The sequence below is a fragment of the Paramisgurnus dabryanus genome, chromosome 9, assembly GCF_030506205.2.
Source record: "Paramisgurnus dabryanus chromosome 9, PD_genome_1.1, whole genome shotgun sequence".
In the NCBI taxonomy this organism is placed as follows: Eukaryota; Metazoa; Chordata; class Actinopteri; order Cypriniformes; family Cobitidae; genus Paramisgurnus; species Paramisgurnus dabryanus.
The window spans coordinates 34,836,849-34,853,301 of NC_133345.1; the positions used below are offsets into that span (position 1 = coordinate 34,836,849).

Consider the following 16,453-nt stretch of genomic DNA (forward strand, 5'->3'; position numbering starts at 1 on the left):
AGATATTTTTACTAAAAACAAGACAAAAATACCAAGAAAATGTTTTCTTGAAAATCATTTTTTGCACTGTAGTGCACCATTTTTGCATCCACTTTTTTAAGTAAGTTTTACTTGAAATTTTAAGCAATTGCATAAATTGCTTAAAATTGCATGTAATACACTGCAAAAAAATATTTTAAAGAAAAAAATGTCTTATTATTTTTGTCTTGTTTTAAGTAAAAATATCTAAAAATTCTTAAATTAAGATGCTTTTTCTTGATGAGCAAAACGATCCCAAAAAATGAGTTTAGTTTTTAGACCAAAAATATCAAATTTAAGTGATTTTGTGCATTAAACAAGCATAAAAAACCTGCAAATGGGGTAAGCACATTTTTTTTGAATCTTTCTTGAATTTAGTGTTCAAGATTTTTTGCTTACCCCATTGGCAGATTTTTTGGCTTGTTTTATACACAAAATCGCTTAAATTTGACATTTTTGGTCTAAAAACTACACTTATTTTCTTGGGTCATTTTGTTCATCTTTTTTTAGATATTTTTACTAAAAACAAGACAAAAATACCAAGAAAATGTTTTCTTGAAAATAATTTTTTGCACTGTAGTGCACCATTTTTGCATCCACTTTTTTAAGTAAGTTTTACTTGAAATTTTAAGCAATTGCATAAATTGCTTAAAATTGCATGTAATACACTGCAAAAAATTATTTTAAAGAAAAAAATGTCTTATTATTTTTGTCTTGTTTTAAGTAAAAATATCTAAAAATTCTTAAATTAAGATGCTTTTTCTTGATGAGCAAAACGATCCCAAAAAAATGAGTTTAGTTTTTAGACCCAAAATATCAAATTTAAGTGATTTTGTTCATAAAACAAGCATAAAAAACCTGCCAATGGGGTAAGCACATTTTTCTTGAATCTTTCTTGAATTTAGTGTTCAAGATTTTTTGCTTACCCCATTGGCAGATTTTTTGGCTTGTTTTATACACAAAATCGCTTAAATTTTATATTTTTGGTCTAAAAACTAGACTTTATTTTCTGGGGTCGTTTTGCTCATCAAGAAAAAGCATCTTAATTTAAGAATTTTTAGATATTTTTACTGAAAACAAGACAAAAGTACTAAGAATTTTTTTGGACTTACTTAAAAAAAATGGATGCAGAAATAATGCACTATATTTTTAAGTAAATCCAGCCTTTATTTTTTTTCAGTGTGTGTTATTACTTTTTAAAGTGCTTGGACCTTCTGATTTTTATTGCACAGAAACTGAAATAGATTAGATAGACGTACACTGAATCCAGGATCTGGGCTATATAAGGACCAAAACATCTTATAGGCCCACTGTAGCCTTGGTCTTTCTTTTGATCTGAAGTAGACATTATATCTAAACCAATTTTGTTTCTACCAATCTGGAGTTTTTTGTGTCTGTACTGTATGTGTGTGTCTGTGTTATGCTTTATTTCACACCTCAGTTACCTCAGACAGACCTGTTTATGTGTGCAAGTTTGTGTGTTTGTCCAAAAATGTCTCTCCACTCAAAAATAGGATAAACCCAGCCGCTGGGTAAATAAACCTGGAAAATGTTTATACTTGACCCAACAATGGGTTAAAACAACCCAACTCAGCATTAGGTCAAAAAGGGACAAATCTCAACCTCTTGGATTGTAATTTAACCTATGGGTTGTTTCAACTCGAAATGCTGGGTTGTTTTAACAAATATAAACGTGAGTAACTGATGAGTTTTCATTTCAAGAGCTTTTATACAAAGAAACTACAAAACTTTCACTACTGGATAGCTGTGTATTACTGTATGTTAAGCCTTGAATTTACCAAGGAGTTCTGCCTAAATTAGGCACAATATCACAATAAAACAAACAGCGTTTTATTATTGAATGCACCATATTTACATTCACAGTGCAAGATGGAAAAAGCTTGTGAATTACTTACAGTCAAATGATTTGTTAAAACTCATTTTACTTTCTCAAAGCTGCCCTTCAGACAGATACATTAACCAAATCTGCACATTTATGAGATGTTTCATAGTCATTATTTCTGTTACTTATTTAAACACTGTTTCAAAGGCTTTCAGTGTTAACAGCCTTTGACGTCATGTCATTTGGTTGAAGTGTGTGCTTGTTGTTGTTGGGGCTACAGAAACGCTTTGCTGCCCCCTGCAGGAAGAACACATTTTAACACATTGAGGTCATGTGTTTACAGTGTAACAGTTTGAAATGTTTATTGGTGCATGCTACTACAGACTGTTTTTCATACGACTTATATTTGATATGACTTCTTGCTAAAATACTTTGCACATAAATATACATTTTCAGCTTGAATGTGCTACTTTTTAATGCAGGACAAAGACTTAATGTGTGTGCGTCTGTCCTTCAACAGATCTTATTCCTCATGGGAACCAGTCAGACCAGATCACTCCTGCAAATACAGTGTTTGTGTATATTTCAGATATCCTAAGGGCTCTTCATTCATGAGCATTCGTTTACGTTTCAGATAAAGAAGAAAGTCTTTTTTCCATACAAATCCTTCTGACCCAAAGATATATGCAACACTAACCAACATAAGACAATCAATACAAGACAAACAACAGTATATTATGATGTATATAACAGCGTCACTATTCTACTTAAATTAATATAACTTCATATACATTAAAGACCTTCATTAAATTCTGAATCAACATAGGTGATGCATTTGTGAATGATTCATTGAGTCAGTGATTCGTGAACCATTTGTTTTGTGCTTCTGTTGTGCCACAGCATGCCATGTGACATTTTCACTATTAACATATCTTTCCCAGGCGTGACATGTAAATGGCTGTGTCTGTTCTGGACACAAAGTCAGTAATGTTGCTTTGAACACAAAGCATTGCATTCGGTCATACAGTATGTTTTTTTCCAGTAGTACCGGATGAAATAGCTGTCATACTTTAAAACATTGTTGCAGACAAATATGTCGATAAGGAATTTGATTGGAATTTGCAAGGCGCAACAATGTAGATTCCCTACGACGGGATGGCAGGTGTCCAAAAGAAAATGACTCACAGTTGGCACTGAAATAGGCGGGAAGACTACTGAACTAATCAAAGTCCAGTATGCAGTTGATTGACACATTACAGGAGTGCATTCCCTAACATCATCAGAAATAATCCCAGCTTTGATTTAAACCATCAGTGTGTTTATTCAGCGCGTGAGCACAGCGATGAGGTCATCGATTGGCGCCGTCTCCGCAGGGTCCAAGAGTTTAAATGTGTGGCTGAAGGTGATGAAGTGTAACATTAGGGTGTTGAGATGAGGGTGTAACTCCATGGTGACGCTGTCTTGATAATGTGCACTGAACATATGAGCCAGAGTACGGAAGAGCATTACAAAGACCTTCTGGATCAGGAAGGTAAATCCAGGAGGAAATGATAAACCTAGACAGATAAAAAAAAGTATTTTACGTAATGTTCACCACAGACGTAAATAAATACTGCTATTGTACAATCCAGAGAGAGCTGAATTAGACTTCTGGATCGCCAAACAAATTTAAAAGTGTCTTAAAGGTGCTGTGTGTGGATTTTAGCGACTTCTAGTGGTGAGACAGCTCACACCTCCTGTGGAAGCGCATAGAGAAGCTACGGTAGCTGCAACAGGACAAACAGCTTGTTGTATTGACAATATAGTGACTTCTTTTTTCAAGGACACTCAATGCGAAGTTTGTCACAACATGTATGTATGTATCCCGTCATGTGTGTGGTTCGTAATTTCAAAATATGCGTTCTGCAAGTCGAGTGATTCTGTGTGCATCACGTGTCTTGTCAAAATAAGTGCCTGCGGCAGACGCATGATAAAAGAGACGCTCGAGTTTGCCAGATACTCACATAATCTCATGCGTAATCTGTTTACTGTTAAGGGAGTGTCTTGCGTGTATTTTGTGAACGTCTCTTTTATCATAAACGGTTTTGACGCACTTATTTTGACAAAACACGTGATGCACATGGTTCACATGACGCAACAAACAAATATTTTGAAAACACAAGCAACACACGTCACTCACTCCGAACACATATTTTGAATTTGCGCCCCTCGGATGAGCAGTCATGAGCACTATATATATATAAACTTGTAATTATTTTTATTATATTGCATTTCTGTCAATAGATCCTCCTAAAATGTACACACTGCACCTTTAACTAATCAGATTCTACAGCTGAAACTGTTTAGCGATGCTTGTTGAGTGCTTCTGTAACTCAATCCTGAATGAAAACACATATTGATCAAATATATAGCCTGTAATTTACTTTGGATAAAAGCATCTGCCAAAGTTATAAATGTACCAGGTTCAGTAACGTGCAATCAGCTGATGCCTCTTTTCTGATTGGCTAGAAATAAACGTTTGTGCGTAAAGCATCATACAGTACCACTTTTGGAGGGAAAGACTCGCTCATCTGTGAGAAGCTCCTGGATGTAACACATGGCGTAGTCGATGTATTGCGGCGCTAAACACTTCATCTTCTTGCCTTGATCATCTGTCCATTCATAAAGACTAAAACACACAAATATATAAACACAACTGTTTACAATCTCCATTAACAACCTTTGCAAAGTAAAATTCTATTTAATAATACACTTTCAATTAGGGATGCTAAACAATGAATCGCGATTAATCGTTAGCAGAATAAAAGTTTTTGTTTACATCACATATGTGTGTAAACTGTGTATAATAAATATGTATATATATAAATATGAACACAATCATGTATAATTTTAAGAAAAAAAAATGTATATATTAAGTATTTATATTTATATATAATATAAATTATACATAAATATACAAATGTGTATACACATGTAAACATTTCTAAAACATATACATGGATGTGTGTACATTTATTTATACAAATTTATTATACACAGTTCACACACATATATGATGAAAACAAAAACTTTTATTCTGCTAACGATTAATCGCGATTAATTGTTTAGCATCCCTACTTTCAATATAGTCAATACCAATAACTCATTATACAATAATCAATTTATTAATTAAAAATAAGGAAGAAAGAAAATGTTTTTCAGATTCAATACCCAGCAAGCAATTCTGCGTTTAAAAGATGTCTAATAGCCATAACCATAGCCCAAAGAAAAATGAAAATAAATACATAAATGAAACCAAACACCTTGTAATCACTGATGACTTTGCTTACAGGATGAAATATCATACATCTCAAGGTATTTTGGCAAACTAAATTCAATTTTATTTGGTCTAGAAGTGGGTAACTCCGTGCTATGTGATCTCATGAGAATATGTGTGTATTTTTACTTAAAGTGTGGTTGTACACCCCACGTACATTTACTTACGTTTTCGTACACCGTGAAATGTATAATATTGATGTGTTGACAGGACTTATACCAGTGGTTCTCAAACTGGGGGCCCTGAGATGGTTCCAGGGGGTCACAGTTTAATTACATTTTTTAAATCATCAAAACCACATTGTATAATTTAATATTTTTTATTTCAAATCTTTGGGATGTTTTATATCATACATTTTCTTTAGGGGGGCCACAAAGGGATGCACCATACACAGAGGGGCCGCACGCCGAAAAAGTTTGAGAACCACTGACTTATACGTTAATTATTTATGTATTTAAAAACAGCTTTACAGACGTACAAATTTGTACATAATTTCTATTCATAAATATTAACTCTTTCACTGCCAGCATTTTTAAAAAAAGTTGCCAGCCAGCGCCAGCGTTTTTCATGATTTTCACCAAAGTTTAATGCCTTCCAGAAAATTTTCTTCTTTAAATAAATAAACATACAATATACCAAATGAAAGAACAGACCCTCTGCTTTCAAACAAAAAAAACCGTTTCATCCTACCTTTAGTGGTTCTTTTGCAATCAGCTTTTGAATATGGGTAGGTTTTTGCAAAAACACCATATTTTGAGCAAAAAGCAGAGATAATTCAATTTTTATGACGGACTTTTCATAGAGATCATATTCAGAGCGATCTTTAAAACAGACACGGACATGCAGCAGCCTGCCAGGGCAATACTTCCGGGTTTAAAAAGTTGCGGATAATAGCGGTATTGCGGAAAGACGGAAAATCTCGTCATTGGCGGGGAAGCGTTTTCTCTTAATTGACGAGATATCTCGTCAATGGCGGGGAAAGAGTTAAAATCGTGGGCATTGCCGTTTCTTACTCATATTAATGATAGTATACTCATTTACCTAATGAAATGTTCATGATTTTCAGAGAATAACACAATATTAAACAAGAAAGTGAAACCCCTAAAATCAATAACGTTTCTGTAATCATTTAACCATTTTAAATATTTAGGGTTTTTTTTAGTTTCTATGCAAGTCTTCTCCTTTGCAAATAATAATTACACCAAAACACAACATACATAAATTCTCACACTGTAAAAAAGTCATTTCAACTTACTATTATATATCTTGACTAGAGATGAGTTGTTATAACTACAGGTAAGTTATTATAACTTATAAAATTAAGTTGACTTTTCTCAACTATATTTTATAAGTTGTGACAAGTCATCTTTCTTGAAATGACTTGTAAATCTGAGTTGATTTAACAAAAAATTTTAAAGCAGCAAAGTATTTTTTTATAGTGCACAAAAGATGTTTTTATTCATTCACTGTAATCCACATCTTTAAGATTCATATGATTGGAGGAGCAGATCCAAATTCAGCTCTTTATCCAGCAATCTTAATCCCAGTTTTCATCAGCGACCGTACACGTCAAAACTTGTGTTTATTATAAAACTGAATTCAAATAGTTCACCTCAAGAAGCTTTACGACAAATTGCTTTATGGCGGTGATATCAAAAGCTCGCTGGCTCTTGTGTGCTACAGATTTGTGACATTGCTGTCTTTCAGTCGATTTACTTTTGAAATTTGAAATGCACGCCTTAACAAAGAGAAGCTGAATTAATGTTATCGTCAATCATATACAGAAGTAATTCATTTGAGTAACTACTTTTGGTACTGCTTTAAAAATTTTGCAATAAATAATTTATTGTGAATACACTTGTCTGTCTGTTATGCTTTTTATTTTTAATAGCACATGATTTTAATAAACTGTTTTTATGTAGGACTGTATTGTGTCTTAAAATGTATTTTAACTCTTTCCCCGCCATTGACGAGTTATCTCGCCAATCCGCAATACCGCTATTATCTACCAGATGGCGCAATTCCAGAATTAATTAAACTCGGAAGTATCGCCCTAGGGCAAACAGCTGTATGTCTGTGTAAGTTTTGATCTCTACCAAAAGTCCTTTACAAAAATGGAATTATCTCAGGTTTTGCTCAAAATGTGGTGTTTTTGATGAAACCTAATAAAAAGAGAATAAAAGGTAGGATGAAATGTTTGAAAGCAGATGGTCTGTTCTTTCATTTAATATTGTATTTTTTTATATATTTAAAGAAGAACATTTTCTGGGAGGCATTAAACTTTTGTGAAAATCATGAAAAATGCTGGCGATGAAAGAGTTAAATGCTTTACTGTTACGATTGCTACAAAAGTTTCCTACACATTTCTGTTACTTTGCATAATATAAAGAGGATACATTGCATATTTTAAAAATTTTTGTAAAAAAATTAGTTTTAGGGTAAGGTTTGGGGTAGGGTTAAGGTGGTAACATTATCGATAAAATTTTTAAAGGGAAATTATAAAGCAATCTTTATGGTACTGTATGAAAGTAAATGATTTGTAAACGATTTATGTTTTGTAGCTGTATAAAATTAAAAATGCTATGATTATATGTTGCAAATACGTCTACATTGTACACTTCAGCATCTTTTTAAAAAAACAAAAAAGTATGTTTCGTGTTTTTGAAAGTTACGTATTAATGCTACGTATTAACAGTGAGACCAGGGCCAGGTTTCCCGATAACGATTGAACTTAGCTCTTAAGAGCGCTTTTTACGAGCTACTTAACGAACATTCTTGGTTCATTTACGTGCGTTTCCCAAAGATGCACGTTAAACGATCGCTCGCAGCTGGGTTTTAAGTGCTACTTACGAGTCGCTATCCGTTTGTCAAGTGCTGAAATGACACCAATAGAATGACTCGAATTTGTAGCAGAAGCTTGTTTAGGATAATGATCTTCAGCGATGTGCACTAATGTTTTTTTATAATATTTTTCATTATTGTTTGATGACTAAATATTATAAAATATAGTTATTAAACAATTATTTGTTTAAAATTATTAAAATGTTTTAATAATTTGTGCATAATGAAATATTCTTTTCCGTATGTAGTTAGGACTCGTCCCACTGCGAAATGCCTTCTGCATTTTATGTAATAGTTTAGATTATTATTATTATTATTAGTTTTTATGTTTATTCATTATTAGGGATTATTGCATTGTACCGTACATATTTATTTGGTTTCCTTAATCAGATGCCATTTCACTTCAAAACAATTTTTTTTTACTGTAGATTAATTATAGAAGCAATTGGTAGGAACCATTTATCAATTTAATAGTACCAACTATTACCAAAATTATAATTTAATTTAATTGTAATTTAAATTTGATTTCTCATTTTAATTTTAAATATATTATATTAAAGTAATTTAAACAAATAAACAAAGAAGAACCCAATAAATAAATATACATTACATTTAAAACATTACATTATCGTCATTGCAGGAGTGCAATTTGCTGGTTGTCCTGCAGGTGACCTTGTAACTCTGTTGTCTTACGATGCACTTATGAATGAACGATTACTCCAGACCACTCGTAGATCTACGATGATTTTCAAGTGCTACTTAAGTTACGAAGCTTTTGGGAAACGGCCCGTAATTTTAAGATGATTCGTACGATCGTTTTTACGATCAACTTAGCCTTACGATGCTTTTGGGAAACCCGGCCCAGGCTGGTTAGCCAGGTAACCTAGATGGTAAAATGACGGCTATCACTTGCTGGTTATTAGAATCATAATAGAAAAATGCCTTATACCATTACATAGTATAAATTAAACATTTAATTACTTTTAATAACAGTTACACAAGCGTTACATACATGTCTGTAGGTGTATTATTTAACAATGCTTGTTTGTGTTTTCTTTATAGTTTATTTTTAAATGTCATCTGTGCCATCTAATTGACATCATGCCAAAGATGTTGTCACTGGGGTTCAGTTGTCATTTTTATTTCTTAAGCTGACTGAAACAAATGCTTTGTGTGTGTGTGTCGTGCGTGCGTTTATCTCACATGTTTCTGGGGCCTTTGTTTGCTGGACATGTTGTCGTTGAGCAGAAATCCGACAGAGCGCCGAGGATGATGGTTGTGTTGTGAAAGAACGAAACAGCTGAGAGAGATTATTAAAGGTGAAGTGTTAGTGCACATGTATATGACTGGAGTTATTAATAGTTGTCTTTGTTTATTAAGCTGGTATGGGAGAAAACATTAGACAGATAATCTTTAACTCACATGAACACACGGTTAATAGTTAATTACATAAACACATTCTTTACATTCTTTATGTGTGACTGAACATTGCACATGCATGTGTTTCCTCTCTCTATTTGTTTTTTTATAAGTCTGACTACACTTTTGTGAGTAAAATCATTTTCATGTTTGTAAATATTGTACATATTCTTGTAAAATGACATTTTGTTACATCTTGTATTTTGTAAAGTTAGAAAAAAGGTCCCTAGGGCAGTACCCTTTCAATAAAGTACACCTTTGCACCTACATAGTGCATTTTAATTCCTAAGAGGTACATATTGGTACCAAATATAGCCTAGGCATTAGGACCTTTTTAAAGGGTACTGCACAGCTACGGACCATTTTTGACCATTCCTTCTGATTTACAGTTATGCATTCGATTCGTATGTGCGTTCCCTGGGATTGAACCCACACATTTGAGTTTCGGGAACACTGTATGTCTTATGTTTTAATACTCACTGTTTGTTGCAATCCACTCCTGCTGGTCGAGTCCATGTGGAAGAGCAGAGAGAGACAGAAGATTGACGTCAGTGATGCGTTTAGATAAGTAGTGATCTTTCAGGTACGGTTTGACCGCAGCAGATGGGACCATATGTAGACTGTTATTTTTTCTGTTAGACACACACAGATAGCAATTTATTGCAAGGCTGTCTCCTGTATTTCTATTAGCATTTATATTTATGAAAGAAATTATACACCACTGATACACCTTTTTTTACCATAACTGTATATTTTTGTACATTTCACAGACAGGGTTACATATAAAGTCATACTGGAAAATAAATCCCATCTGGTTATGATCACACAGTCAGGGTTTATTTTTGCAAAACGTTTTGTTATACCTCCTGTTTGTCCTCATGGTGTGAAATACCTAAAGGACTTTTATTTTGTAAGTTTGAGTCAGGGTTTTATGCATGACGCAGATTTGTATACCAACATAAAGTAAGTCACAAAAGTGTGAAAAAGAGTTACAAAAACATTATACACTGCAAAAAATTATTTTCAAGAAAATAATTCTTAGTATTTTTATCTTGTTTTCAATAAAAGATATCCAAAAATTCTTAAATTAAAATGAAACTTTCATGAATTTAGTGTTTAAGATAAATGTTCAAGATTTTTTGCTTACCCCATTGGCAGATTTTTTTTTTTTTTGCTTGTTTTATGCACAAAATAAGTTAAATATGATATTTTTGGTCTAAAAACTAGACTTATTTTCTTGGGTTGTTTTACTCATCAAGAAAAACCAACCTAATTTAAGCATTTTTAGATATTTTTACTGTAAACAAGACTAAAATAAAAATAATTGTTTTTCTTGAAAATAATTTTTTGCACTGTAGGTAAACCATGGAAAAATCTTTTATATGCTAATTAAACCTGGTTACTTCAATTTTACTATAATAAAATAATTGTTAATTTTCATAAAGGTTAACTAAGATGATTGTTTTAGTAAGGGAACCCCGGCGAGTTACTTTTATTTTATGTACACTCTAAAAAAATTGAGTATATATATGAATATATGTTTTTTCTTGATTACCAAAACAACCTAAGAAAATAAGTCTAGTTTTTAGTGAATTTGTGAATAAAACAAGCCAAAAATCTGATTTTTTTTCTTGAATTAAGTGTTTAAGAAAAAATATTTTTTTGCTTAACCCATTGGCAGATTTTTTTGCTTGATTAATTCACAAATTTGTGAAAAAAAAATTCTTAGTATTTTTGTCTTGTTTTCAGTAAAAATATCAAAACGACCATAGAAAATAAGTCTAGTTCTCAGATCAAAAATATCAAATTTTAGTGATTTTGTGCTAGAACAAGCAAAAAAATCTGTGGGCTAAGCAAATTTTTCTTGAATTTAGTGTAAGAAAAATGTTCAAGATTTTTTTGCCTACCCCATTGGAAGATTTTTTTGCTTGTTTTATGCACAAAATCAATTAAATTTGATATTTTTGCTCTAAAACTTATTTTCTTGGGTCGTTTTGCTCATCAAGAAAATACATCTTAATTTAAGAATTGTTTTAAATTTTTACTGAAAACAAGACAAAAATACTCAGAATTTTTTTCTTAAATAATTTTTTGCAGTGTACAGGTTTATTTTTAACCCAATAGTTGGTACTGGCCACTACAATGGGTTTTACCAACCCAATATAATATTAAAAAGTTAAATGATGTAAAATTGAAGTGATTTCTATCTGTTCCAGTAATGCAGGTAATGCTTTCTGCTTGTTCATTGATGTTTAAATAGTTCTGCTGAACAAACAAAGGAAAAGTCTGTGTTTTCCCACAAGGACATACGGGTATAAAGTTAAGTGTGCTGTGTGTGCACATGGTGTTGGTTGTTTAAATTGTGATTGTGTACCTACAAGGCACGGCGTATGCACGTAGTGTTTTCCAAGAGTGTTATCGAGCACCCGATCTCATTATCCTGGAAAGAGATCAGCTTACTACTGTACAGGAACCAAATTTTCCTTCATGCAAATGGGAAAAGCCACACGTGGTGGAAAAACAGCCGTAGTGTAGATTGTACTCATACTTTAAAACTAAGAGTATTAGCCTTGAAATAACTGCACGTTTGTTTGTGAAGTGAGGGTGTCCTCGCCCTCGACCTAAATGATTAAAAAATAGCGGGACGTGGAGTCACTCTTTGGTTGATGATCAATGGTTCTTTAGGGGACAGACAAAGACTATTTTAAAAACCTTTGGTGTTTGGAGGACACACTGCAAAAAATGACTTTCTTACTTAAGAATTTTTAGATATTTCTAGTGAAAACAACACAAAAATACTAAGTCAAGATTTATTTCCTTGATGAGCAAATGAACTAAGAAAATAAGTCTAGTTTTTAGACAAAAAATATAAACTTTAAGTGAATTTGTGCTTAAAACAAGCAAAAAAAATCTGCCAATGGAAAAAATTATTTTCAAGAAAAACATTCTTAGTATTTTTGTCTTGTTTTAGTAATATACCTAAAAATTCTTAATTAAGATGCTTTTTTCTTGATGAGCAGAGTAGTTTTTAGAAAAATATCAAATCTAAGTGATTTTGTGCTTAAATAAAAAAAAACTGCCAATGGGGTAAGCAATTTTTTCTTGATTTTAGTGTTTAAGAAAAGTGTTCAATATTTTTTTGCTTGCCCCATTGGCAGTTTTTTTTTTGCTTGTTTTATGCACAAAATCACTTAAATTTGATATTTTTGGTCTAAAAACTAGACTTATTTTCTTGTGTTGTTTTGCTCATCAAGAAAAAACATCTTAATTTAAGATTTTTTTAAATATTTTTACTGAAAACAAGACAAAAATACTAAGAATTTTTTTTTTGAAAATCATTTTTTGCAGTGTAAAGGATTACTCCACTTTTCTTTTTTTCTTTTTTTTGAATAAAAAAATCATGATTATTTACTCATCCCCATGTCATCCAAGATGTTTGTCTTTTCGTTTTTTCAGTGGTAAACAAATTTAGTTTTCTGAGGAAAACATTTCAGGATTTTTCTCCATATAGTGGACTTTAGTGGACCTCAATAGTTTACAGTTTCATTGCAGTTTCAATGCTGCTTCAAAGCTCTACACTGCAAAAAATGACTTTCTTATTTAGATATTTGTTCTGAAAATGAGACAAAAATACAACAAATTCTTAAAAGAAGATGCATTTTCATGATGAGGAAAATAACCTGTAAGTCTAAAAAATATCACATTAAACTGAACATGAACATAAAACAAGCAAACAAAATCTGCCAATGGGGTCTTTAACTTTTTTCTTAAACATTTAATTCAATAAAAACAAAGATTTGTTGCTGGTTTTATCCACAAATTCACTTAAAGGGATAGTTTGGCCAAAAACGATATTAAACCCATGATTTACTCACCCCCAAGCTGTCCGAGTTGCATATATCCATCGTTTTTCAGACAAACACATTTTCGGATATTTTAGAAAATATTTTAGATCTTTCAGTTGATTAAATGTAATGTTACGGGGTCCACGACCTTCAAGTCCAATAAAAAAGTGCGTCCATCCTTCACAAATTAAATCCAAACGGCTCCAGGATGATAAACAAAGGTCTTCTGAGGGTAATCCGCGCGGTGTTGTTGTAGAAATATCCATATTTAAAACTTTATTAACGTAATTAAATACCTTCCGGTAGCGCCGCCATCTTAGTCGCGTCCGCATTCAGGATGAGAGCTTACGCAGCCTACGGAGGCTACTCTGCTGCTGCTCTGTGCCCCCGCCCTCCGAATTTGTCATACGTCACTAAGAAAAGTGCGTACACTACGCTAATACTCTCTCCTGAATACAGAGGAGTCTAAGATGGCGGCGCTACCGGAAGGTATTTATTTACGTTAATAAAGTTTTAAATATGGATATTTCTACAACAACACCGCACGGATTACCCTCAGAAGACCTTTGTTTATCATCCTGGAGCCGTTTGGATTTATTTTGTGAAGGATGGACGCACTTTTTTTGGACTTGAAGGTCGTGGACTATGGACCCCGTAACATTACATTTAATCAACTGAAAGATCTAAAATATTTTCTAAAATATCTGAAAAAGTGTTTGTCTAAAAAACGATGGACATATGCTACTCGGACAGCTTGGGGGTGAGTAAATCATGGGTTTAATATAGTTTTTGGCCGAACTATCCCTTTAAATTGTATATTTTTTTTCTAAAAACTAGACTTCTTTTCTTAGGCCATTTTCCTCATTAAGATTTTTTTTATCTTAAATCTTGATTTAAGAAATTTTAGATATTTTTACTGAAAACAAGACAAAAATACTAAGTATTTACTAAGTAACTACTAAGTAATACTAGTTTTTTGCAGTGTGAGTTTTTTTTATAAAAGTGGAGTAATCCTTTAAGGGTTCTTTATGAAACCATTCAGCCAAAAATGGTTCATCTTTTCTATGGCATCGTGAGGCACCTTTATTTTAATATTGTGTGTATTTTTATTTCCATGTTTTTCATTTTTTCTGCATTTCTTTATTTATAGTTGAGTTCTTTCTCCTTCTTTACGCAACTCTATTGTCTTGCAAACAAAACCCTTAACTAAAAACATTTACATTTTGAAGAAAAGTTTTAGATTGTTGCAATGAGATTCTCCTCACACCCTGTTGTTTTATCACTTGAACTCATCTTAACTAGTTTCTATTGCAGACGTTTAGGAAAAAATCCACCTGTTCTCAGCACAGTCATGACATCGTGTTTACCTCACATTTAATGGATCTAAACAGATGCATGACCACAAGTTTGGGTTTTCCTTTTTTAATTCAGATTTTATAAAAATGAGTTATACTTTCTGGGGCATTGTTTGATGATACAGATCCCAATTTGTAAGTTTTTTTTTAATAAGCATTTCTTGGTTTCAAACATATGTTTAGTTGTTCTGAGTTATTTTTAGAAATGTATATTCCTGTCTCAAGTCGGCTCGATACAGGGCCCTAAAATAACAACTAAACACAACAACCAATCAAACTGTGCCGTTTGTGAAAATCCTCATCTGCAGTTTTCTCTTTGTAAACAATATAAATATTTTCCAGCACAAGTGCGTAATATGTAAATATAGGGGCCGGAGCAGGTGTGTTTATCTATAAACGGGGCCCATACAGGGGTCGGTGTTTTTATACACAAAAAAAGTTTCTTTTCACTTTGAGCTATTCAACTTTTCAACCCATGAAGTGAACACAGCTGAATTTTCTCTCTCTCTCTCTCTGAAGGTATGTTGGATCTTATCTCTCCAGCAGTTTGTGTGCATACCATCTCCCATCTGTTGTGTGTGTGTGTGTACTGTATGTGTGCAAAGTTTGTACTCACACTTTAAACGTGCTGTGGTTTGCCTTCAGGACTTTCACGTCCTCTTCATCAGAGCTGCTGTTGCTCTGACATCCCCCCATATCCACAACACTTCTACCCATTAAACGTACATAGAAATTCCCAAAATCCACATCTTTCATACGGCGAACCTCTGGGATGTAGAGTCGCACCTGTCACATAAGGAAGCACAGATCCAGCGCTGTCTCACACCCATGATGTCTTCATTTATGTTAGATCCGTTCAACTCAATTCTCATAGAGTCGATTTACCTCGATCCCTCCCTGGCTGGTAATGTAAATGTGTTTTTGTTCTCTCGGTTGCCCTTTTTGGGCTCTACACCTCAGGCTGCGTCTTCTTGTGTCTCCGCTAAAGCAGCCAGACAGGTTTCACCAGTACTGGAAAAATATTTACTCTCGTGCATACGCCCCTTTACACACATAGGCCCCTCCCCGTTCATGCCTCCAGGGCAACTTTCACTTTCTACACCATTGGAAAACTGGATGGATTCCATTGGATGGAAACCAACGTTATGTTTCACTATTCTGAATACAAGTTATAGTTACAATGCAAGGCATAGGGGCTACAACAACAACAACACAAGATGCTATAAAAAAGGGATCTTCACAGCTGTGCCAATAAGAACCATTCATATAATGGTTCTTAATATTTTATTGTCCTTTTTCCAATATCAAGAATCTTTATATGAACCATGTATGACCCTGTCTGTGAAATCTATGTTACTCATAATCTAAAGATGAGATTGATTTCAATCTTTGACATGACCTCACTCAGTCAATATTAAAGGTTATGTTTTCACAGAATGGTCTTTACATTAGGATGATTTTATGTGGAAAACAGGAAAAAATGACTTTAGCTGGGTTTTATAGGCAGAGTTTTTTCTAGTTTGTGGAACCATTTCCCCTACAATAAATATTAGTGCAACAGAAAGGTTCTGTGGATGTTCTTTATGGAACCATAGCCTGACAGAAAAAATGTAGGAACATTTATTTTTAAGACTGTATGATGAGAAAATGTCAATCAGAACATACAGTATTGGCCAAAAGTGATGTCCTAAGTTCAAATCATAGCTAAACTACTACTCTGAGCTAACGTAAAACTAATGTATACAATGTTAGCTACAGATCCTTAAATTCTTGCCTGGCTGCCAAACCTCTCTTTACACAATTTGGATACATCCCC

General features: G+C 33.1%; 1 protein-coding gene across 1 annotated transcript; it reads right to left on the reverse strand.

Moving 5' to 3' along the window:
- Nucleotides 1-2,358: 2,358 nt before the first annotated feature.
- LOC135773817 (MOB kinase activator 2) lies at nucleotides 2,359-15,652 on the reverse strand. The gene is made up of 5 exons (XM_065283643.2): nucleotides 15,254-15,652; nucleotides 9,918-10,069; nucleotides 9,222-9,318; nucleotides 4,405-4,529; nucleotides 2,359-3,417 (listed from the first exon to the last, which is right to left on the reverse strand). Exons 1-5 carry the CDS (start codon nucleotides 15,391-15,393, stop codon nucleotides 3,185-3,187), a joined length of 747 nt encoding a protein of 248 aa, XP_065139715.1. The 5' UTR covers nucleotides 15,394-15,652; the 3' UTR covers nucleotides 2,359-3,184.
- Between the last annotated feature and the right edge of the window lie 801 nt (nucleotides 15,653-16,453).